The following is a 24,815-nucleotide window of genomic DNA, read 5'->3' on the forward strand; positions in this document are numbered from 1 at the left end:
CCCGGCTGGCTGGAGATGCACTGGTGTCACTGTCCGTCCTAGTTTATTTTCCCACAGCCCAGTGCATTTCCCCAGTCTGATGTGGCCACTCGCAAACGGTGCTGCTAGAACCCAAGCCACAGTGGGGCAAGGGGGTTGGGGGGAGCAGTAGCCATTTGCATGCAGTGTGTCACCTTGGAGCTGGTATTCTTAAGCCCCTGGAAATGCACGCATTTGAGTGGCTATCTCAGGGCCATTACGTTTTAATGGAAATGAAGCCATAAAACATTTACTTCTGTTCCTCGGCAGCTTCTGGAGCGAACACATAAAAAGAAATTTACTGAAAACCTAATTTTCAAAGATGGCAAAACACACTTGGAGAATGGAGGACAGGGCAGAATGGTTACTGGTGTTCTACAGCGTTTCGGTGACGTGCTAGCCCGTGAGTCCCCGCAGCCCATCAGGCAGGGCGGCCCCATAATTCCATAAAGGGCAAACTGTCGTTGACTCCTAACACCTGAAGGCGGTTCGGTGAATCTCACCGCAGATGCTCAGCAAGGGTACAGGTGCATCTGCCCTCACAACATGCTCTCCAGACGCGTGGCTCTGTGCCTGCACCTGCTTCACCTCCGGAAGCTGCATCGCCGCGTGATGAACAAGGAAACACAGTGACACGCTTGCTGGCTTCTCCGTGTGTGTGTCCGCACACACGGTCAGCTCAGAGCGACCCAAGCATTTCACTTTGCTTTGGCCAAAGCAATGTCCATGCAGGAGTCATACGCCCCTTGTCATCAAGGACTAGGAAAAAGACAGTACAGCCATAATAACGGAGTAAGACAGAGTTCGTGTTTTCTCCTCCTCCTCCTAAGTGGTTCCCCTTTGGATTGAGCAGATGACAAGATTTTATTGAGCCCACAAATCCGTCCTGGGCTACATGCGTCCTGTGGGACATTCAAGTTGTAGGAAATGGGATTGCTTCCATCTTCATAGAAGAGTGAATACAATTAATATTTGAGAAACAGAGGGAGACAATGAAGCTTTAGCGTGCGGTATAGACGAGATGTGCAATAAAATTCAGGTGAAGGGATACTCTGCTGGGCTGAGGGCGGGTGCAGGTGGCATTCTGGCAGGACACACGGGTCCTGACAGAAGCATAGTTGGGGCCTGCTCTTTGTGCCCCCAGGCCACACATCTCAGAGGCTACCTCTAACTTCGCCTTAAACTCAGAAGGTTCTTCAGAGTGAACACAGCACAAACTCTCCTTCGACCCGCGTGCAGAGGCATTTCCACCTCAGGCAGTGGGCTCTGCGGGCTCGTCCAAGCCTGGAGCCCTCTCTTACCAGGTCTACCCCCACTCCCCGATTGTGTCTAAGGAGTGGCCAGGTTCAAGTGTGCAGTCTTATGACTCAGGAAGGCTAATCACCAGGGGCACCTGGGGGGCTCAGTCAGTTAAGCATCTGACTCTTGATTTTGGCTCAGGTCATGATCTCACAGTTCTACGTTCAAGCCCCACATCCAGCTCCGTGCTGACAGCATGGAGTCTACTTGGGATTCTCTCTCTCCCTCTCTCTCTCTCTCTGTCCCTCCCCAACTCATGCTCACTCACTCACTCTCTCTAAATAAACAAACATAAAAAAAGAAAGCTCATCACTCATATGAACAGAATACACAAACTTGGCTTTAGGGGGCGCAAGGCTCAAAAAAGCCCACCTTGTAGGAAAGGCAGAAACGAGAGTCAGTAACAGGAGTGCCTTGGGCTGCAGGTAACAGATTTAACCACAGGGGTTTAACACACCAATGATTTGGTTTTCGCACGTAGAAGAAATTCAGATGTCGAGAAGCCAGGCAGGGCTACCGCTGTGCACTTAGGAGCTCTCGAGGACCTTGCCCCTGAAAACACAACCTGCTTGCCCACATTTGGGTTGTGACTCCCAGTCGTGTGGCATTGTTGCAGGAAGGGGGAAGGTGGGGGGAGGCACGTCCTGGCTGTGTCTGCCTTTTTTTTTTTAATCAAGACAAGAATAGGGTCCCACCAAGTCATTCCCAAGACCCCCACTCAGACTTGACCAGAGCAGACCAGATGAAACAGCCACCGAGAACCACAAAAGAGTCTAGAAGTAACGATCGTAACCAGACGCTTTGCCCCCTGCATAAAATCGGAATTCTATTAGCCCAGAATAAGGAGGAAGGGGATGCTGGCCCGGCAACTAGCAGCTGCGATCGGGACTACATTCCACACAATTGATAACACAGCACCATACAGGCCGTCTGTGACCATCCACACGAGGAGCAAAAGGGGAAGAGAGACCTTTAATCCACGGCAGTGACTATATCCAACCTCCCCCAAATATTCTGCTTTGCACGAGCAGATACCCCAGGGGGAAACCCTTCTCTATGTCATCACGGAGTGCTTTCTATCTCTCTCCTTCTCCAGGGAAAAAAGTGATGTGAGACTAAGAGACTTTGACAATTATCCTCAAATTAGGAAACATCACCATCTGGGGGCCCTTTGCAAAGGGGTAGCCTGTGCATTCAGAAGAAGAGAGGAGACATGTCACATTTGCACATCTCCTGCATGCAGCTTTTTGTGATTAGGAATCATGGCTTGATTTTTGGGATTCTATTAAAGAAAAAAAAATAATAAGACCAGGGAGAAATTTGCCTTCAGGCTTTCCATGGAGGCTGTGTGATTAGAGGCCCTCAGAGACTCACGGCAGCAATCCTGAGAAAATCAACACTGGAAGAGGGGTGCGCCCGGCTTCTCCACCCCTCCACCCCAGGGCTCTGGCCGGCAGACCCTGACCTTCTGGACAACTACAGAATTCCACCTCTACGGCTGCATGGACAGAGGCCAGTTCTAGCTTGAACCAGCCTGGTATAATAAGAGAAGGCACTAACAGAGCGAGACCAAAACCCTCTGAACTGCCTTATCTCTTGGTGTTCTGCAATTTTAATCAGAAGAATTAAAAACAAAACCCCAAAAACCTCAGAAAGAAGGCTTGCTCGGAGATGTGAGGGATGCTCAATTTTGGTCAGTCCTTGGAATAAAACCACAGACACAAAATCACTGAACGCAGCAACGGTGGTAGAAAGGGCAGTAACCACTGACACTTACTGAGCACCTCCTGTATGCAAAGCACCATTTCTCAGTGACTTGTATGCATTTCCCATCACAAGGGGTGCATGCTGAACCTGTCCCTAGTTTGTGGTTGAAGAATCAGACCTTCGGGGGACCCAAGGAGCCTGCATTCTTAACCACACCCTGTCACCTTCACACATAGGGGTATGGCCAGCACTTGCTACCTGCATAGACTCTGGCTGCCGCTGAGTAGGAGAGCAGGCTTGGTGAAGGTCCCCAACGCCACCGTATTTCAGACTGACTGCCTCCAGCTTGGCCGACGGGCGGGCCATCTCGGGTGGGGTGATTTGCTGGTCTTCCCACAACAGCCGTGATGTGCCAGGAAGAACCGGCCCAAGTCAGCCCGGGTAGAAAACTAAGAACCAGAAGGAGGTTTAGACCTACCAGCATCGGGACCTGCTCCCGTCACCCATGGAACATGCCAGCCTAAGGGCTCTGTAACCAGGGCTGCTGACAGACCCGGGAGAAGCCTGGAAACCAGCTTGTGTCCAAGATGAGCGAGAACCAGACGCACCAGAGCGTAGTGCTCGTGGCAAGTCCAAGGTTCGAAGCAGAGGGCATCAGCCTCTTTCAGTCACAAAGGGAAAGTGTTGCATTTGAATATTCTGCCTAAAATACCGCTCCCTCTCATACAAGGACCAACTGGGCACTTCCTTATCCTCCAAGTCACTGTAAATAGTTTCAGGCGGGTTTTTTAACTTTCTAGCTCGGATATGGGAGTCTCCATGGGGAGAGACTACTTACGCTATTGTTTTCTATATATTATGTATGTATGTATTATTATATATACGTATTATATATTAGACTACTTTTTTTATTTTTTTAACGTTTATTTTTTGAGAGAGATACAGAGTGTGAGTGGGGGAGGGGCAGAGAGAGGGAGACACAGAATCCGAAGCAGGCTCCAGGCTCTGAGCCGTCAGCACAGAGCCTGATGCGGGGCTCGAACTCACAAACCATGAGATCATGACCTGAGCCCAAGTCAGACGCTTAACCTACTGAGCCACCCAGGGGCCCCTAAGACCCGTTTCCATTATAGGCATGCGTCTGCGGCCACGGCTCCACCAGAACCGAACTCCAGGGGGTGAGCCCCCCGGAGCCAAGTGCCCAGGGACCCTGGGAGACACACGTGTCTTACATTTGCCACGGGTCTGCACCAGATCTCTTCCCCACTTGCAAAAGCCAAAAAAAACGCGTCTGAATTTGGAAGCTTTTCCTAAAAACTTTGGAACCGATTCTGATGCTCCTTTCTCAGGGGTGAGGAGACACCGAAAGCTCCGTCTGGCAGGAAGCGAGGAGACAGACAGAAAAAGTAAACACTAACGTGATATATAAAACTCCCGCTGCTCGTTGCTCCTTGCCAAGAGGTTCGAAGAGCAAACCTTTGCGGCCAGAGGAAAGAAGCCACACATGCAGCCCGCGGCATGTTCGGGGGCTTGTACCGCTCTCGGGGGAAGAGAGGGGCCCGGAGAGATCCACGGTGGACCCTCGACGGAGCATGTGAGCTCCAGTCGCTGGTATGACAGTCGCTTCCAATAGGCTTCCAACATTAAATTAAAAACGGGTCTCCAGGGGGAAAATGCATCCCAGTAACTGAAGGTGCACGCACTCAGATAGAAAGAAGTAAATAGGGTGGGGACCCTGGCCCACGGAAGGGTTATCAGCCCTTCAGAAGTCATAATACCGGCTGTTGAGGTCAATGAAAGAGTGTTGAACACTGGGTAACTACCAAAGGGAGCGTAAGAAAATGAGAAAAGAGGGCCAGGCAAAGTGGGAAGGGAAGCCATATAGAAAAAAGAAGGGGGGCTTGAGCAGCTGAACAACGTGCAGGGGACAGAGCAGTGGCCACAGGTGCGGCGGGTGAGGGCCCGGGGACGGGAGACCCCGAAGACCAAAATGGTGAGCGGAAGGACCGGTCTACGTGGCGGTCCCTGAATAACAGAAGGACAAAGGCACCCAGACCGGCTATTTAAGTGAACAATCCGTAATCTGAAAACGTAGGAGAGACTGTAGTTCATCTGACCTTGAGAGCACGAGATGGGGACAGCAAGGAAGCAGTCAGCTGCGGGGAATGGAGGGTCGCTATTCCGTTAGGTCACGAGCTGGAGAGGAAAGACGTGGGAATCAGACGGTGGGGGGTGAGGGCCGAGACCAGAGCCACGCTAAGGGTCAAGATGTGCCACCGCCTGAGAGACCCTGGGGTGTTCTAGTTACAGAATTCCCACCGCATCACCACACATGATAATGAAAGACGGCAACCAAAAGAGGTAGATCGTGCTTCAGGGTAAAGGCTCAGGCAGGCTCATTTTCTACCGTGGAGGCCCGAGAATAAAACCAGGGGGGATGTGGAATGACCACTATGTACACACCAAACCAGCTCCTTCTGAGCACACGGCCAGGCCTCGCATCTCCACCGTCTGCTACACCTGGGCAAGCGACCTACGGCGTCTGGCCAACAGCATCCGCACAACGCGACGTCCGTTTCCAGGACTGGAAGCCCTCCTCCACCATCCTCCACACTCTCACCGCTGGCTCCCTATCTACTAGCTGGAAGTGAAGGACTTTAAGTCCCAGAGGATGGCTGGGCCTCAGGGGAGCCCCGGTCCCCACATCCCCCGTGGAAGCTGCTCGGCATGAACAGTGGACTTGGTGTGAGGAGGGAGCACATACTTATTGTGCCGAGCAACTGAGAGTAGGCGCTGGTCCGTTACAGCTTCCGGGGCTACCTACTCCAACCAACACAAAGAGCGAGACTGTAGCTTAGGTGACCCGAGGTAAGCAGAACATCTATGCTTACGAAGATACAGACCGACACGACCCAGGTGAAGAAGACCTGTGCTTTTCCCACTGACACTAGGAACATGGTCAGTGTTAGACAATAAAATATGAGGTCAAAAATCTATGTTGTTTCATATAATTCATCCACGTCAAATGTCTGTTGAGTCTGGACAATTTTATAGGCTCATGGAATCATGCAATCTACGCGGACACGTATACGTACGCGTGTAAGTGTACCTAAGTATTTAGGGAGAGAGCTGGATGAGGTTTCAGACCTGTCTAGATTCAGGTAACCATCACCACAATCAAAATAAAGATCAGTTCCTGGGGTACCTGAATGGCTCAGTCGGTTAACCATCCACCCAACTCTTGAGCGTGGCTCAGGTCATGATCTCACGGTTAGTGGGATCAAGCCTCAAGTCAGGCTCTATGCTGACAGTGCAGAGCCTACTTAGGATTCTTTCTCTCTCCATCTTTCTGCCCCTCCTTCCCCTCTCAAAATAAATAAACACTTAAAAAATTTTGAGAGAGAAAGAGAGACAGAGCACCAGCAGGGGAGGGGCAGAGAGAGAGGGAGACACAGAATCTGAAGCAGGCTCCAGGCTCTGAGCCATCAGCACAGAGCCCGATGCAGGGCTCGAACTCACAAACCGCGAGATTGTGACCTGAGCTGAGGTCAGACACTTAAATGACTGAGCCACCGAGGCACCCCTGAACACTTTTTAACATTTTATTTAAAAAAAGAGATAAAGAACAGTTCCATCACCCAAATACCCGCCTTGTGCTTTCCTGACGTGGCCAAACATCTCCCCTCACATCCCTAGCAACCACTGATCAGTTCTCCATCCCTGGGTTTTGCTTCTTCCAGAATGTCACGTAAATGGAGCCATACTGGTATTGGAATTACACTCACACCCTCACAAGAGGCAGGGAGCAGACAATCAAAATACCACACTGATAGCTTCCGAGTTTGCATTTTTAGGATCTGACTGCTGGCTGTGTCTAATGAACCCAGCTGCAATGTCCTACTTCTCTGGGAAAAAAAAACAAAAAACAACCAATATCAAACCTTTCCTCTTTGCCAATCTGAGAATCCCTTAACTTTCTGACTCAGAGGTTCAATACAACAGAAATAGGCCAGCTCCATCTACAAAATGGATAGGGGACAATGAGGGCAATCTACTATGGAAAATGAATTCTGCCCCTTCTCCAAGATGACAGGTCTGTAGGGAGAAAAGGCTAACTCTAGGCACGGGTATGGGCGCCCCACCAGCCCAGCACTGACAGGACTCCCGTGCACAGACTCACAGACCGCAGCCGCCCCTGAGTTTTCTCTGCTGTAACGGGTCCAGAGTGTGAAAAGCAGAATTAAAGTAAATCTTCCTCAAATCAACGGGAAAGGGCATCAGGTGCTAGTTTTGGAGGCAGCAGGGAATTGAAACAGGCTCTAGAAAGGGCACATTTTCTGAGCAGCACCTGCACACATGTCCCTTCTGGCAAAGGGAATGGAAAAATCCACCTTAAATTTTTGTCAGATGGTTATTCATGCACTTAGATTCTACCCATACAGAGAATGTCAGAAACGTCATTTTCTTCCCATACGTGCATCTTAGTTGTATCAAAGTAACCGCGTTTGGGCATCTTTTCACAACAAACCACACCGCAAAAAGAGTCTGTCATCCATATAATTCTTGGTTTAAAAGGCACTTCAAGATTGAGCCACATTTATTTTATTTTTTTTAATTTCTTTAATTTAAATTATTTAATTTTTTAATTTTTTTTATTTTTGTAATGAAATTTATTGTCAAATTGGTTTCCATACAACACCCAGTGCTCATCCCAACAGGTGCCCTCCTCAACGTCCATCACCCACTTTCCCCACCCTCCCACCCCCCATCAACCCTCAGATTGTTCTCAGTTTTTAAAAGTCTCTTATGATTTGGCTCCCTCCCTCTAACCTTTTTCCCCCCTTCCACTCTCCCATGGTCTTCTGTTAAGTTTCTCAGGATCCACATAAGAGTAAAACCATATACGGGAACCCTCTTGCACTGTTGGTGGGAATACAAACTGGTGCAGCCACTCTGGAAAACAGTGTGGAGGTTCCTCAAAAAATTAAAAATAGATCTACCCTATGACCCAGGAATAGCACTGCTAGGAATTTACCCAAGGGATACAGGAGTGCTGATGCAGAGGGGCACCTGAGCCACATTTATTTTATGTTTTCATCCTAAACAACACCCAGAATGCGGGCTTCGCCCTGTAGAATGTGGTGCTTCTGTGTATTATTCCAGAACCAAGAGTGCTCTGCTATACTCTGCTTGCTCTTAGCATGGGGCTTTGGGACCCTCAACACCTCCCTCTGCTTCTTCCGTTTCCTCTCAACAGAATGTAGGAAGTGGAAAACATTGCTCGTTCTCAGACCCAAATGAGATCTTCCACCAATAATGCCTAGGAAACACAGTGAGAGCAAGGTGGAGAAATATAAATCATGGCAAGTCAAAGAAAATGGATACAAACCTCATTGCAAATTACTGTGTAAGCCAGAAGACAAATCTGGACTTCAACTAATATTTCATTCCCTGAGGAGAAGGAAAGGTTTCCTTAGGATAATGGACACTGGGCGATGTCTGGGGACATTTCTGGATGTCACAACAGAAGAGGAAAGCACACTGCCATCTACTAGTAGGTGGTGGCCAGGGATGCTGTCCGTACCCTAAAATACACCATCTGTCCATCCGTTCATCCGTCTGTCCATCCATCCATCCATCCATCCAATACAACACTGTCAGAGAACACCACACACACAAACACACGCTCCAAAGAATTACCCAGTCCAAAATCTCAGTCATGCTAAGATTAGGAAACCCCCAGCCTTAAGATCAGAGTTGGGAAAAATCGAACCACAGAGTCTTGAGATGTACGGCCATGGGTAAAGGTGGTCCCAATTCAGCGTCAGCAAATCTGGGCTCCATTAACATGCAAAGAATCTCTCTGGGCCTTTGAAATTTGTCAAGATCTTTGGCTTTAAATTGATCAAAGCATTGAGTCAGCAGAGCTCTATTGAGATCTATGCACTGTGGTTTTTGTGGATGCACCACAAAGACAAATGCCTGCTCACGTGGAGTCTGCAGAGAGAGAACACTAACACGGGCAAAGCACACTTACGGAAACAGCTGGATTTCAGGCAATGGTAACTTCTATTAAAACACAAACGAGGGGGCGCCTGGGTGGCTCAGTCGGTTGAGCGGCCGACTTCGGCTCAGGTCATGATCTCGCGGTCCGTGAGTTCAAGCCCCGCGTCAGGCTCTGTGCTGACCACTCAGAGCCCGGAGCCTGTTTCAGATTCTGTGTCTCCCTCTCTCTGACCCTCCCCCGTTCATGCTCTGTCTCTCTCTGTCTCAAAAATAAATTAACGTTAAAAAAAAAACACAAACGAGGGGCGCCTGGGTGGCTCAGTCAGCTGAGCATCAGACTTGATTTCAGCTCAGGTCATGACCTCACAATTGTGAAACATAGCCCCGCATCCGGCTCCACACTGGGTGTCGAGCCTGTTTAAGATTCTTTCTCTCTCCCTCTCCCTATGCCCCCTATGCCCCCTATCCCACTCACTGCTCTCGCTCTCTCTCAAAAATTAAAAAAAAACCCACAAATTAAAGGGGCTCCTGGTTGGCTCAGTCAGTAGAGCATATGCAACTCTTGGGGGTTGTAAGTTCAAGCCCCACATTGGGTGTACAGATCACTTAAAAATAAAATCTTAAAAAACACACACAAATTAAAGCAAGATGATATGGAGAAGGGTGGGATTCTACCTGAGACGCAAGAGTTAAAGAAGACTTACCAATATCTATTTGTCTATCCATCCACCCACCTATCCATCCATCCATCCATCCATCCACCTACCATCCATCCATCCATCATCTATCCATTCATCCATCCACCCATCCTTCGTCTATCCATCCATCCAACGATCCACCCACCTATCTATCATCTATCCATCCATCCTATCCCATCTTTTGCACTTCACTTTTTTGCACCTAATGCTTTGCAAAACTTTCATATCATAATAGCTATATAGTATTCCGTGAAATAACATTATGTGACCGTAAAATAACCAATGCCTTTAATGAACACTTAGCAATTGTAGTCATTGCTCTCTTCTGACACTGAATGGTGCTCAATGTTTCTGTGGAGAAGTCTCATGCCAGCCTGAATTTCTTCCCCTCGTGACAGAGACTTGCTTTTTCTTGACAAAATATTTTAAAATTTGGCATGTATCACACACGCGTGCACGCACACACTTAAGTATATATAAAGCACTGGTGGAAATACACACACACACACACACACACACACAGTTTAAAAAGTGTATCATGCATGGACATTTTAGAAGACAGTAAGCAAGCCATGTACAATAAGCAGCACAATGAAGAATGTCTTTGGAACCTCCTGTATGTTCCTCCCCATAAAATCCTCATCTTCCCCACTAACACCTACTATTCTGAATTTGGTATTCATTCCCCTGTTCTTTTACATTTGCGCCTAAATGAATGCATATATCCATCATCCACGAGCCGTTTGTTGTTAATTCGATGCCTACATCGCATCTTCACAGAAACGTACTTTTCTGCAACTTTCGATTCCGTTCCATAGTAGAGATCAGGGGTTGCTCACACTGATGTCTCTCGCTGTAATGGAACAGTCTTCATGAATGCGTGGGATCCCACTGCAGGAATGTGTCCCAATCTGTTTATCCATTATCCTGGCAATGGTCACTTGGGGTCTGCCATTAATGACAGCATGGCTGCGGATATTGCTGGGGGCCTTCTCGCAGACAAGTGCGAGAATTTCTCTAGGTTCTATACCTCAGAAGTGGAAATTTCGTGTCACGGTCTATGCTTATCTCTCCTATTATGGGGTAACTCCAAACCACTTTCTTGTTTTTCAATTGACATCCAAGTTAGTTACCATAGAGTGCAAACATGATTTCAGGCATAGAATCGAGTGACTCATCCCAACAAGTGTCCTCCTTGAAGACCCTTGCCCATTCAGCCCATCCCCCCACCCACAACCCCTCCAGCAACCCTCTGGTGTTTTCCTCCGACAGCAAGAGATGAGGCTTTTCCAACAACTCTGGAGAGGAGGAGGCTGCCTGACTCTTGGCAACCGGGTGGTTATAAAATTGAAATGCATTTTGGTTTTAATTTGTTTTTCCCTAATTTCTGGTGAGATGTTGTATTTTTTCTTAAATTTATTGCTGCTTTGTGTTTTCTCTTCCGAGAGAGTCCCTAACCCATTTTTCTATTTGTTTATTTGCTTTTAATTGTTGAATTCTAGGCATTCTTTATATATCATGCATCCTAATTCTTTGTCGGTCTGATGTGTTACAAACACCTTCCCCAAGTTTATGGTTTGCTTTTTGATTTTAAAAAAGTACTTATGTTTCACACATAGTCAAAAGTATCGCTGTCCCCTTGGTGGTCACTGTTCCGGTATCTTCTTGAAGAAATCTTTTCCCCGCAGAGCTTATAAAGACTTCTTTACTGTTTTCTTCTACATTGATTTCCTTTATTTCCCCCTCTGGATACTTAATTGATCCGCAATTGATGTGTATAAATGGCATGAAATAGAGATTGGATTCCTTTCTTTCTCACTTGGATAACGCCCCAGTGCCATTTTTGAAAAATATATCCCTTCTCACAGATCTATAATGGTAGTTCTGTCACACGAAGTCTCATATTTGCATGGTTATGGACTTTCAGCGACCTATCTGCATTTGTCTTCTCTTTAGTGTTTTACCCATCCTTGGCCTTCTGGTCTTCATACAGATTAAAATTCAACCTGTCAAGCTCCTTGAAGGATATCCCAGCTGGTATTTTTATTAGAATTGCATTGCCCCTACGTAGTCATTTGGGGAGAACGGACACTTTCACGACATTCCGTCTTTCTGTCTCCGAACACAGCACACCCACGTCTTTAAGTTCTTAGGAATATTTATTCTGCCTGAACGATTAGCTAACTATTTCATTATGATTGAAATTTCATAATTAGGTGATACTTTCGTATTGATTTTTTTAACTTTTTTTTTTTCTGCAGCATTCCTTAGTTGTAATTTCCGTTTTATGCTGTTTGGGGCCTCAATTCACATATTAGCTCTCTCGTCTACCTTACTGCCTCTATCTTTGTTTTCTTTGCATATCTGAATTCTTGATGTATTAAGTTCATATTCTTTTTTAAAAAAACTCCCGAGCCATTTAAGCACTCACAGAGAAGTCTCTCTGTTTTTTCTCTTGGTTTACGTTTTCTTCCAAAATAAATTCGTCCTCTTATGTTTGTCCTTCTTCCCTTCCTTCCCCGTCCCTTCCCTCCTTCCTCCTTCCTGCCTGCCCGCAACGTATTTACAGAATGTCCTGCCATCTGTTTTAAGCGGGTCTGTGTGCAACCTGGACAACTCTGACCCAGACCCAGGCCTTCCATCAGCGCTGACGTGCTGTGGATGAATTTCACTTGGCATGCTTTATCTTTCAAAACGTGTTATCAACACCCGAGCTTTCAACAGCCTGGGGTCAGGGAGAGAGGAAGAGAGCGCAGTCAGGGCTTGACGGAGGGAGCCCTGTTCTCCCTGTATGCAGCTATTTCCAAATACTCCATGCCTGAGTTCACTCAACCCCGTGTGCACATCTTCCGCGCGCTTGGATAATCCTGGGCTTCAGGTGCGTACTCCAGTTCACCTCTGCCTCTTGGACCCTTGCCCAACACAAGAAAGGGAAAAAAATACAAGCACTGATTTTTCACCTACACACAAGGAAGTTCACAGACTGGAGACAAATATATTATCTTGCCCCGCTGTGTTCTCTCTCTGCTGCCTGTAGGTCTTTCGAAGTTTGTATCTTATTTATTACATTTTCTGTGTCGCTCAATTCATTTCTTCCCTGCCTGAGACCTTCGGGCCTGTGCTCCCAGCTGAGACCGACACAGATGAGAACCCCCGATGACTGTCTTCTGCATCTGGAACAAGGTGGAGTCCATCAGATGAGATATTCTGTTTCCATAAAAGGTATCTTCTCAATGGGGCGCCTGGGTGGCCCAGGTGGTTAGGCGTCCGACTTCAGCGCGGGTCATGATCTCACGGTTTGTGGGTTCGAGCCCCGTGTCGGGCTCTGTGCTGACGGCTCAGAGCCCGGAGCCTGCTTCGGATTCTGTCTCCTCTCTCTGCTCCTCCCCGCTCACGTTCTGTCTCTCTCAGTCTCTCAAAAATAAATAAATGTTGAAAAAAATGTTTTAAAAAGATGTCTCCTCAAAGTGCTACCCCCACGTCAGGGATGAGATCCCATAGCAGACAACCGACCAGAGCACTTTCATACACAGTAGTGGTAAGAGGTGCAGAACTTGCCGGAAGACCGGCCAGACAACGGTGGCGCGACCTGGATGTCCACACCTGCGGGACGCTGCTAGCTATCCTGGGTCGGGAGGACACAGCACAGAGCTGGGGCCGCGAGGGGCCAATGGCAAGGTCTCCCTGTAGGAATTAGAGCCAGGGCACGGCTGCCCCATGGAGGGGCGTTCACACCTGAGCCGGGACCACGAAGCGAGCCAGAAGACGATTACGCAGACTTCGTCTTCCCACACGCAAGATTCCTGCCAACGGGTCCTCTCGGCCACGTGCACTCAGAAGCCCGACGCGGTCCGTGTAGGGCGTGTGGGGAACGCAGGTTCTAAGGCAGACCCAGCAGAGCAAGAGAAGGTGGGAAGGAGCTGAAAAGCAAGTGACCTCAGGCACCTGCTCTGCTCCGTCCTCCGTCCTTGGTGCGTGTGTCACGACCGCTGCTCGACAAAGTACAACACGGTCTTCTTACACACGCCAACCTCACGTACCAGAAGTGGGAGCAGGGCTCTGCTGGGAGGTCGAAGCGTTCCCCCTGGAACTTGCTGAGGTCACCGGCTGAGATCGCTGCCTGGTCTACAGCATCCCAGAGAGTTTCTTTCCCTCGTGCGTCTGGGGCCTCGACGGGATAGCGAGAAGCCCGGGCCCTCCTGGTCCCTCCCTGTCCATGCAGACGAGCTGGCCTTCTTATGTGGCAGCTCAGGCTTCAAGAACAAGTGCTCCTGGAGACCCTGGGGGAAGGTCAAAGCTTGCTGCGGGCTAGCCTCAGACCCCCAGATCCTCGCGACTGCCCTGTTCTACTGGGAAAGCGGTGCACTGAGGTCGGGGCAAGGTCAGGGGGACCGGAGCCTGCCTCCCCATGGGAAGGACGTCGGAGATGCACAGCCATGCTAAGCCCATGACCCTGTGGTCTCCCCTCACAGAGGCTCGTGGGAGGGGAACACACGCGCTGTGGGTGGATGCACGGGGCCGATTTCTGGAAACTTCTGTCTCACTCTTTGGCTCACCCCACCACTAGTCCTTTCTGTGTCTGTTGATGCTGGTATTACTTCTGCTGATGTACTTTTTCATCCACTGACTTTTTATACCTTCAGATTTGGGAGGAGGGAGGCTGACGTCTGGCTTCACTCTACCTTCTCATTCCAGAATATGCTGAGTTAGTGGCTTCCCTCAGTCATCCGGGGAAATGCCTTGCATGCAGCTTTAAGCACGCGTGGCTTTTATTATCCTTTCCGGTTAAGGCAGACGTAATGTGAACCTCGTGTTAACTCCGCCCTTTGCAGAGTAAACTGACAATGTTGTTTGGGACTCCGGGTCACGTCTGCACTTCAGCCGGTCCCTGACACACTTCCCGGTGGGTGGGCTACTTACTAAATGCCCAATCCGATGCCACACGATACGCTCAAGGTTCCCTGTGGTCTTTGACTTACACCCCACGACACCAGAAACTGAGGCTCTGGGAGCTTGGATGGCCTTCCCAGGGCACAAAGTCAGGGACAATGCCAGGTGCCTGGGGCCCCGGGCAACACACCCTGTGCCCTCCTCCCAGACCCCATGTGGTCTCCAGCAGGTGAACTCGGCCCTTGGATTTGAAAGTTCTGTTCCGCATCATAGCTACCACGTGTGACACGCTGGGACAGGGCCACCGCAATCCGCTACCGTCCCTCAGAGCCGCTGAACTCGCCGTGACCGGGGGTCCCACCGGAGTGGCTGATGCTGGACACACCTTCGCCGGACTCCTCTGGAAAGCACTGGCCTGCGTGGGCACCTGCTCCCCGCAGCTCGATCCCTCGGGGAAGGGCCCCGTCCGGGTGATCTGCTCGCTGTTGAGTCCCCAGCGCCAGGCTTCCCACTGGACAAACGGTTGGGAAACAGTGAGAACACTCCCGGGAACTCGTTCTCTTAAGTGACGTAGAGGCTGAGCCTGCCCCCCCACCCTGCACTTGCGAAGACGAATTCGAGGTGTGCTCTGGGGTGTGTGACAGCAGGGGTGTGTTCGCAGGACGTTAAGTCGATGTGTTAAGCTCCAGGGACTCTGGCAAGTCGTGTGACCCTCTGTGCTTCCGTTTCCCCCTCTGGAAAGGCGGGTAATAACTGTGGCCAATTCATAAGGCTCTTTCAAGGATTCAATGTGTAAAAACCATGTGAATCACTCTAAGCAGGGTCTGACACAGATAACAAGTGTTGGCTAGTATTATCTTTAAACATTTCTTTAAGTTTTTTTAATGTTTGCTTCATTTTTGAGAGAGAGAGAGAGAAAAACAGAGTGTGAGTGGAGGAAGGGCAGAGAGAGAGGGAGACACAGAATCGGAAGCAGGCTCCGGGCTCTGAGCTGTCAGCACAGAGCCCGATGCGGGGCTCGAACTCACGAACCGTGAGAGCATGACCTGAGCCGAAGTCGGACGCTCAACTGACTGAGCCATCCAGGTGCCCCGGCTACTCTTATCACCATGGTTCCTACTGTTGCCGTGTTCCGGGGTCTCACATGGCTCCCGGGCCCCGCACGTCCCCGCTGGCTTCCTCAGAGGAGCCTGGAAGCGGTACCCACACAGACAGAATCTGAATGTGCAGGAGGAGGAATGAAGACGCTCCCTCCAAAGCTGCTGACCAAAGACCACCTGAGACAGGGACGTCTCCGTGGAGACCTTCATGCGCAGATGACATTTAGGGCCAAAACCCATGTCTGACTTCTCCTCGCCCAGGCATAGGGTGCCCCTCCACAAACGCAGCCCTGTGCCCGGAGGTTGGGGGGAACATGCAGAATGAGCCAGCCTGAGCCTGCTCACCCAGATCTGCGGACTGAAATCCACCCCCCGCCCAGCCCTGGGCCATCAGAGCGCTCCAGAGGGTGCCGGCACCAGGGCCCTTTCCCTCCCGCGGCTCTGAGTCTGGTTGACAAGGGGACCATGGGTGGCCCCACGACGCAGGTGAGATGATGCCGAGGCACTTCTAGGGACATGGAGGTCAGCCCAAAGTGACAGAGGCCAAACATGAGTGGCCGGGAGTCTGCAGGGTCAGACAAGACCACAGAGCACCCGGCTCAAGACAAGGTCTGTGTGTCCGTCCCGAAAATAACAGCAAGGATTACAGCATTTAAACCCAAAAGGCTGACCATCCTAAGAAATCCCTTTTGTACGAATTCCGGCCGGACCGGCCCTCTGGTGGAAGGACGGACAGCAGTTTCCAAGGCCGTACCCGCACATTCTGCCAAAACCACATCCACACGTCGGTCCACCCGTCCCCAAGAGAACCTTCCAGAACCACGAGGAAGACGAGAACCGCCACGTCCACTCAGGTCCGCTCATTCTGTCTCCTCTCCCACATCCCTGGATGCGGTGTCAAGAGGCAGACACTGGAGGGGAGTGTGGAGACCCTCTTTCCTGTGCCCCCCCAGCCCCCAGCCGGGTGCCCTGGTGCCCGGAGCAAGACAGGAGCGTGTGGAATGCTTTCCTGGGCTTCGCGGCTTTCCCCCTTGTGGCTGTTTCCCCGGTCAACGGGAAGAGGAAGTCCATGCCTGTGGCTGACTTTCGCTGACCTTGACCTCACGTGCTTCCAGTGCAAGCAGCGAACGGTTTCTGCCTCACGGAGCAGACGTTCTAGTGGAAGAAAGAAGGTACGTTGCGTGCGGCTTAAAAGATTCCCAAGGACAACATGAACTCACGGAATGTCGCCTTCACTCTAAACTCTGAAACTCCCTGGGGGTAAGAGGCGAGCTCCCTCTGTAGATGTTTCCTTTTGTCCCCAAGGACCAGAATCTCACTCAACGGTCTTTAACTTGCTGGGGTGCCTTCTCCCGCAGGGCACGTGTGGCAGTATCCGGGCACACTGTGGGGGTGTCACTACTGGGGTTTCTGTCCTTCGTCATCTCACAGGTGCAGGCCAGAGAGGCCGCAGGACACAGGCTGAACCCCCACCCCCAACAAAATACTACCCGATCCGAATGCCAGCAGCGCGAGGCTGAGAAACCTAGCCCGCTCTACTGGCTTATCACCCAAACTGTAGAATCAATACCCAGACGCCCTTACGGAAACAAACCCATCACCCCTGCAGAACTCCGAGGGACTCAGGCAGATATGACGGCTTCAAGGAGATGCAGTAATTGCGTACCTCACTCTAATTGTGAGCGTCCCTCCAAAGCAGGCAGCGCCGGGAGCAGGGGGACGGGGGCGAGGAAGGGGGCAGCCTCCCGGTGGCGGGGCGAGGGAGACACGCCCCCAGCCGCTGGCAAGGGTACCGTCGGCCAGGGTGGGTCAGCCGGGTAGGACGCATCCCTGATGCAGTGCGGTGACCGTGGTCCTCCACCTCCGTGGTTTCAACCCCATGCCCCTCACAAGGTCTCGTCTTGAGAAAACCAGCAGAAAACCACCCCTCCCACAGCCCCCGCCCCTGGAGGCACATTCTTCACATCTCCCTACAGTAAACTCTCAAAACTGCCAGGGTCATCAAAAACTATGTGTGACTGAGGCACCTGGGTGGCTTAGTCGGTTGAGCATCCGACTTCGGATCAGGTCAGGATCTCACGGTCTGTGCGTTCGAGCCCCGCGTCAGGCTCTGTGCTGACAGCTTGGAGCCTGGAGCCTGCTTCGGATTCTGCGTGTCCCTCTCTCTCTGCCCCTCCCCTGCTTGTGCTCTGTCTGTCTCTTAATAATAAATAAACATTAAAAAAAATTAAAAAACAATGTGTAAGAAACGGTCACAGGAATCTCAGGAGACCCAATGACCACACGTACATGACATCATGGACAGGCTCCTGGAACAGAAAGAGGGCAACGATTAAGGGAATACGAATGAAGTGTGGCTCATTAATTGTGACAAATGTAGCATACTAACGTACGATGTTAACAACACGTGAAACCAGCCGGGAGACTGTCCTACACGACTTCACAACCTTCCTGTATGTCGACATCTATTCTAAAGCCAAAAGCTTCTTTAAAACCGACGGAACGCCCTCCTTTCTCTGTCCCCCTCTCACGCGCTGTCCACCCCACATGAGGCCGTTAATGCCCACTAGCGTCCCAGCCACAGGTGTCAGGGACCTCGCTGGGGTTTGGGGAGGCCCAGCACGCACCCCCTTTCCGAGGGCACCCCAGGTTCCCCATGAGGGAAACACCTCCTCCCGCGGGAGGCGCTCTTAGTGACAGGCAGGGAATGGCCGGAACCTATGTCTCATTATGGGAGCCACACCGGGCCCCTGTGTCACTCCGGGCACAGGCAGCAAAAGTAGACATGAGAGCCAGCGGGAGCCTCCCGAGAGTCTGTGCACCTGTTGTGAGCACGACAAGGACAGATGAAGGGGTTCACGCTGGCGGGTGGGAAGACGTGCTGGGGGTAGGCTGTTCCGTCCACCTCTTCTCAGACGCGACGCCCGGTGCCCCTTCTCTTATTAATTCTTGAGACCCATGATATACATCCGGCAAGCCCTTTATTTATGTATTTTTCTTAAATGAGCCAGACGGAGATTTATGGTCTGCAGCTAAGACTATCACTGGCTACAGCAAGGGCATATCTTACCTGGAACAGAGTAAGACGAGGGCCCTATTCTAGGTCAGGGCAGGTTCAAAGGCTGCATCCTTCAAGTGAATTGAGCTCAGGGCCAGTCTCGAGCCACCACATTATCCTCCAACAACCTCAGGATCTGGCACAGAGGGCTTTTCAAGCCACCACGAAGCCCTTTCGAGCCTTACCCATCCCGGGCCCCCTTTCTCCCCTCATCAAATACTCTGTGTTGTTCTCTCACGGCCGCCTTCACAACCCTCATCTTTGCAAGAACACCTCCTTGGTAATAATGTCTGATTCAGAGACGACCTCGCGTCTGACCACCGTGCCAGACACGACGTATGTCACACGCTCTTGAGGGACACGGCAGAGACCTCAGGAAACTGCCTGCGTTCGTTCATAATCAATGATGTGTTCATTCACTCACTGGTTCAACCAACTTAAGAGTATCTCTGACTTTGACAAAAGCCCCCATTCATCTGAGTTTTGTGCCACTGTTCTGGACCTTTCCACCTGCACTTCCCGGAGTGGTCGGGAACCAAGCTCACATTATGCAAATACTTGCCTCTAGCCCCACGTTCAGATCTGATGACCCGGACCCCTTTCCAACTGACGTCCTGAGGGGAAAGGAACGGAAGAATAGGTAGGGGGCATGTGACAGCCCACATTCTCTTCTTCCTCCAGACACATAATCAGGTGATTAGAGACCTCGGATGCTTCTGAAATTGGCCCTCTGTGGGGGCAGAGACGGGACAGAACAGGAGGCAAGAACACAAAGAAAGAACCCAACTGCAATGGGATGCTTCAGTTGTCTCCTTGAAGGAAAACATTTCCTGAAATTAAAAGGGATCCTTAGATGTCTAAGGAATGAAAGCATTTATTTGTTTTTCCTCTTTTGTGGAGCTCTGTCCGGGAGAGCAGGAGCTATGAGGGAGAAGACAGTTCCTAAGATGACGAGAGCCCCACCCAGTTTTCGTCTTCTCGACAGTTAACACACACACCCGGGCATGAACACACGCACGTATACGTATGCACGCATATGCACACACGCATGCATATACACACACACCTGTGCAAACACACCTACACACAAGTACACGTGTGCACACATATCCGCACACACCTGCCCACATGTACACACACCTGCACACACGTATACACACACCTGCCTGTATATACACCTTCACACACGTACACATATGCACACATATTCACACACCTGCCTACACACACATGCAGACATGCACACTCCTGCACACACACGTACATGTATGCATGCACCTGCTCACACACATCTGCACACACCTACACATATGAACACATCTGCACACACCCACCTGCACACACACGTACACACATGCACACATACCTGCACACCCATGCACACCCACCTGCACACACACACGTGCACACACACACAACTAAGGTTTTAAACCGCCCTTCCTGATGACTTGCAGCACACAACTGGATTCCTGCCCTGTGTGTTAGCCCTGGTGCCACACTCAGGTCACAGGCTCAGAACAAGCAGGGGAGGTGGCAGAAGGCAGTGAACCACTCTCGGCAAAGAGCTCAAGGGGCAGCAGCTGCATGGACTGGAGGGCCCCCTCCTGCTGGTGGCACTGAATTTGGTCCCCTTCCCACTCTGGCCATCCTTCAGTGGCCATGGATGTCCTGCTGACACCTGACCTGTATACCTTAAGCCCACCCCTGACCGCGTGAGCATGTCCTCACGGAGCATCTAGAAACAGAAGTCACAAATGCAGACAAAAGCCCCCGAGGACACGCGTCTGGGTCCTTCGGGGTCATTTATAGCAGGTGGCCAGCCAGACGGAGCAGACCCACACTCATTCTGAATATTTGGAGGCTATACTAAATTAGTGTCAAACTGACTTCATTAAAAAAGACACACGGTCTTACTACTTTCTAATGATGAGAAATCAGACTGAACGCTAACAGCTCGACCAGATTCAGGATCACCTCCAGCCGTTACCACCAACCCCAATGACTCACCAGTAACGACAGCGTGTGAAGGATGCAGCAAACACGTTATCAGTGCTTTCCAAGGGGCACAAGGTGTGCCCCTCGCCAGGTTCAACACACATATATGAACATTAAGTTCACAATGATCGTAACCAAAAAACTAAACTCTTTTACCAATTTCTAACCAGGGACTCTGAACAAACACACCTCTGCTCCACACCCCAAGTGCTCAAATCTTTACCTTCTAAGTGGCCACGCCGGGGTGTTTCAAATGTGTCTGTTTCTGATTTTGCAAAGATGTGGGCTCCTCGGATTATGTGGCCCAGCAATGCCAATTTCCGCTGGCTTTGTTACCGCTCGCCAATGACCGAGCGGCCCTCAGGACTCTGATGACCACGCACGGTGTGCGGGAGGCGGTCACCAGCTACAAAGCTTTCTGTGAAGTGTAATACTCCATATGCAACTGCGTCCCCCAAAAAGCTGGATGTGGACATCATCTCCTGGAGAGTCAAGGCTTCAAGAGGTTTGGGGTTTTCACCCTGGGTTCGGGAAATCAACAATCAGCACTTGGCAAATCTACCGGACGGCAGAGGGTCCAAAACCACCCAAGAACAAAGCTCCCCTTATTCCAAACCTTTGCCTTGTCTCAACAGAACAGCTCTCGACATCAACAGCCACCTCCACAAAGAACACTATAGAAGACCGTATGTGGAGAGGCAGAGAACAGAGCCAGCAGACCTGTGACCAGCTGCATCCAGGTCTGATTCCAGAGGACGGAGGGAGAGCTAATGAGGCCTCAGCCCCGCAGATGTGTTTACGTGACCTAAATCCCTGTGGTCAATCCCCAGCCGTGCCGCCGGCCCACGCCGAAGGTTTGACCTGCCGGAATCAGCTGCGTTCAACCGTGAGATTAATGTTGTGCATTAGTTTCTGTTCCTTTGGTCAAGATTAAGAGGTCATAAATCAACAAAGCTTAAATGTGCACCGTATAAGCAAAAGAATGAATCCGTTCTGAAACTCACCCACCCCTTCACAAAGCCAAAGAGAAAGGGGAGAAAGAAAACAAAGAAAAAGCAGGTATTAAGCCCGCGTGGAGAAGGACGAGACAAGAGGAGCATCACCGTGTGAACTCGAAAAGCCGCACAGACGCTGGGTCTCACGTACGCTAACAGCCCCTTTTCAGGGATCATGACAAATGTCATTACGTAGCGCGTGAGACCGCGTCACTGCGCTCGCTAACAACGTCAGGGCACTTTGAGTGACCCGATCAGTCACGCCCAGATAGCTGTATACTGAAGTCTGTCTTGTGTTTAAAACAAACAAAAACCGATGTAATGAAAATCCAATCAGGCCAAGGCCAGTAGCTTCTGTGACATATTACATCCCAAAGAGAAAACTAACCCGTTCTCCCCCCCCAAAGTACCCAGTCCTCCGTTTAAATGTCTTCTTGTCTTTGGTACGCTCTTAAGTAACACTCTCAACAAATTCTACTATATATTCTTCACATGTTGTGCTCTTTTATATTTCGAACACTGCGTTCTACTTCCAGAGAGAAACAGAGTGAGGCTGGTACCGTATCATACTGAGAGCTCACGGGCTCGGAACAGACTTGAGTTGGCAAAACCCTATCGTCTCTCCTTCCGACAACCATCGTGATCCCATTCGCCGACTCGTTTCAACTGCGAGCACCGGGCCCCCCGATGCTCCAAGGGCCCCAAGGGACCTCGCTAGCATTCCTACAACTTCCGAGGAGACCCCACCCTCAGGCAAAGGCGCACATCAACGTCCCGCGGGCTGCTCTGGGAGGGCCCAGACCATCCTGTAATGAAAAGGTCTTCACCACCAAATTGCCTACCGGGAAAGGACAGCCCGTTCTATTTTCCCAGAAAAGGGGGTTCATAAAACTTGGGAGGCAGTAACTCAGCGCTCGGGGTCAACGAGTGGGTCTCTGGAGGCACCGTGTGGCCTCAGAGGCACATGGACAGATGCGCACGGACAGGTGCCGCCGGGGAACTCACCTCAGCGTGAAGCGATCGGCGCTGCAGTTTCGGGACACGGCCACAGGGAAGGTGAGCACTTCGCCCTGCCTCGCCGTGCGGGCCGAGTACCGGATGGCCACGTTGCTGTCCAGACGCAGCTCCCTCAGGGCGGGCCTGCTGCCCGTCTGGTAGAGGAAGACGCTCCCGATCCTCTGCAGGTGGGGCACGGCCTCCTCCGGCCCGTCCCTCCCCGGCCGGATGGAGTTGCCCTTCCTGGCGTCCCCGCCGCCGGCACAGTCCCCGCGCCCGTCCCCCGGCTGCACGGCATAGTAGAGCTCCACGGGGCTCCCCTCGGGCGGCCCCGGCGCCTTCTTCCTCCCGGCCAGCACGGTGGGGGGCCCGAACCAGCCGGCCAGCAGCTCCAGCTCGGCCACGCACAGCCCCAGGGCCCCCTGCAGCCGGCAGCCGGCCCGCACCTCCCGGGTCTCCCGGAAGGCGAACACCCGCAGGCAGGGCAGTCTCTCGCCCGGGCTCCGCGCCGCCCAGTCCCGGCCCAGCAGATGGAAGAGCACCTGCACCTTGGGGCGGCTCAGGTACACCTTGTCCCGCACGATGTGCGCCCTCAGCTTCCAGTTGAGGGAAAACTTGCTGGTGAAGCCGAAGGGGCTGGAGGGCAGCATTAAGTCCTGGGGCACCACCTGCTCGATGGAGAAGGGCCCGTAGCTGGCGTTCAGGACGGGCAGCCGCTTAGATTTGTAAACCAGGAAGGATTCCACGCGGGACTGCAGGCTGGAGTTTCTCATGATGTCCTGGTTGGCCTCCTTCAGGAAGAAGGACACGTCGGTGTTCTTGATGTGGTAGGTCACGGGCAGGTAGGTGGGCAGCAGGGAGAACCTCTGGATACTCTCCAGGACCCCGCGGCACTCGGTCACTGCGGGAGGGAATCGGGGCAGAGGCGTTAGAAACCCGGGGCGGCATCTCCGCGTCCCTTTGGTACAGATCACCCCCTTTGTCCCCACCACCCAACTCTTTACCCAAACCTTCTAAATCATCCACTCACTTGGTACGAAGTATGTCGCTCTTATTTTTTTAGTATTTTTAAAGTTTATTTACTTACTTGTTTTGAGAGAGAGAGAGAGAGAGAGAGAGAGCGAGCGAGCAGGGGAGGAACAGAGAGAGAGGAAGACACAGAATCCCAAGCGGGCTCTGCACTGTCAGCTTGAAGCCCGATGAGGAGCTCGAACTCACGAACCTGTGAGATCATGACCTGAGCTGAAACCAAGAGCCGGACGCTTAACTAGCTGAGCCGCCCAGGCGCCCCATTGAGTACGCTGTTTTTAAAATGGGGTTGTGCCTAAAACTTACTCTCTTTGCTCAAAGGAGAGGGCATCTGGCATCGGGAAAGTCTTAAGAGTGTGCAAGCACCAGAAAGAGGAGGCTGTTCTCGTTAGCTCTGTCAGACAGACGGACGCTAGGTGGAGAACTCACTTCCTCAGCGCGGGGACTGAGGCTGCGTCCACCTCCCACCCATGACACACGTAAGGACACGCCGGCCACTGGGAAATGACAAGGGACTCGGGGCAAAGGGAAACCAAAACGGGCCACGACAATCACGCGGACGTCACGCGCACCCCTCGGGGTTATGCTGAGAAATGAAAAGCCCAGAAGGATCTGCTGGGAGCAGCACTCCACAGTCACAGGAGAGGACCTGACCACGGCACGGCAGACCCGCGTGTCCCAAGGCAACCGGCCCCTCCCATCACAGCCGCACCCCCCCCCCCCGAAAGCCATCTTGATAGTAGTGCACAAAAGGTATTCTTTTCTTCCCTCGTTGAACACAGCCCTCCGTCAGGGAGCGGGGGCAAAAACCCAAGCTGTTTTTACAGTACACCTTATTTTCTGTAAGAAAAACACAGACGCAGAAACTGCACAATGCAAGAACCAATTTAACAGCTTTTAGAAATGGAAATTATTGGCCTCGGGAACACTGACTTTCCAGGCAAAGTTCCACAAGTCACACAAAGCCCTTCTCATTAGTAGCCATGTAATTATCTCTGGTTATTCCGCGATAAAAGCTACTCGA

The 24,815-nt window shown here is 51.3% G+C and overlaps 1 protein-coding gene across 1 annotated transcript in view; it reads right to left on the reverse strand.

Moving 5' to 3' along the window:
* Positions 1–24,815, reverse strand: part of TMEM132D (transmembrane protein 132D) — a 557,096-nt gene that overhangs the window by 385,717 nt on the left and 146,564 nt on the right. The window contains exon 2 of the mRNA XM_030292284.1: positions 22,772–23,663. Within this exon, the coding sequence (XP_030148144.1) occupies positions 22,772–23,663 (892 nt within the window). The remainder of the gene's footprint in view (positions 1–22,771; positions 23,664–24,815) is intronic.

Source organism: Lynx canadensis, chromosome D3 (assembly GCF_007474595.2).
Source record: "Lynx canadensis isolate LIC74 chromosome D3, mLynCan4.pri.v2, whole genome shotgun sequence".
NCBI lineage: Eukaryota > Metazoa > Chordata > Mammalia > Carnivora > Felidae > Lynx > Lynx canadensis.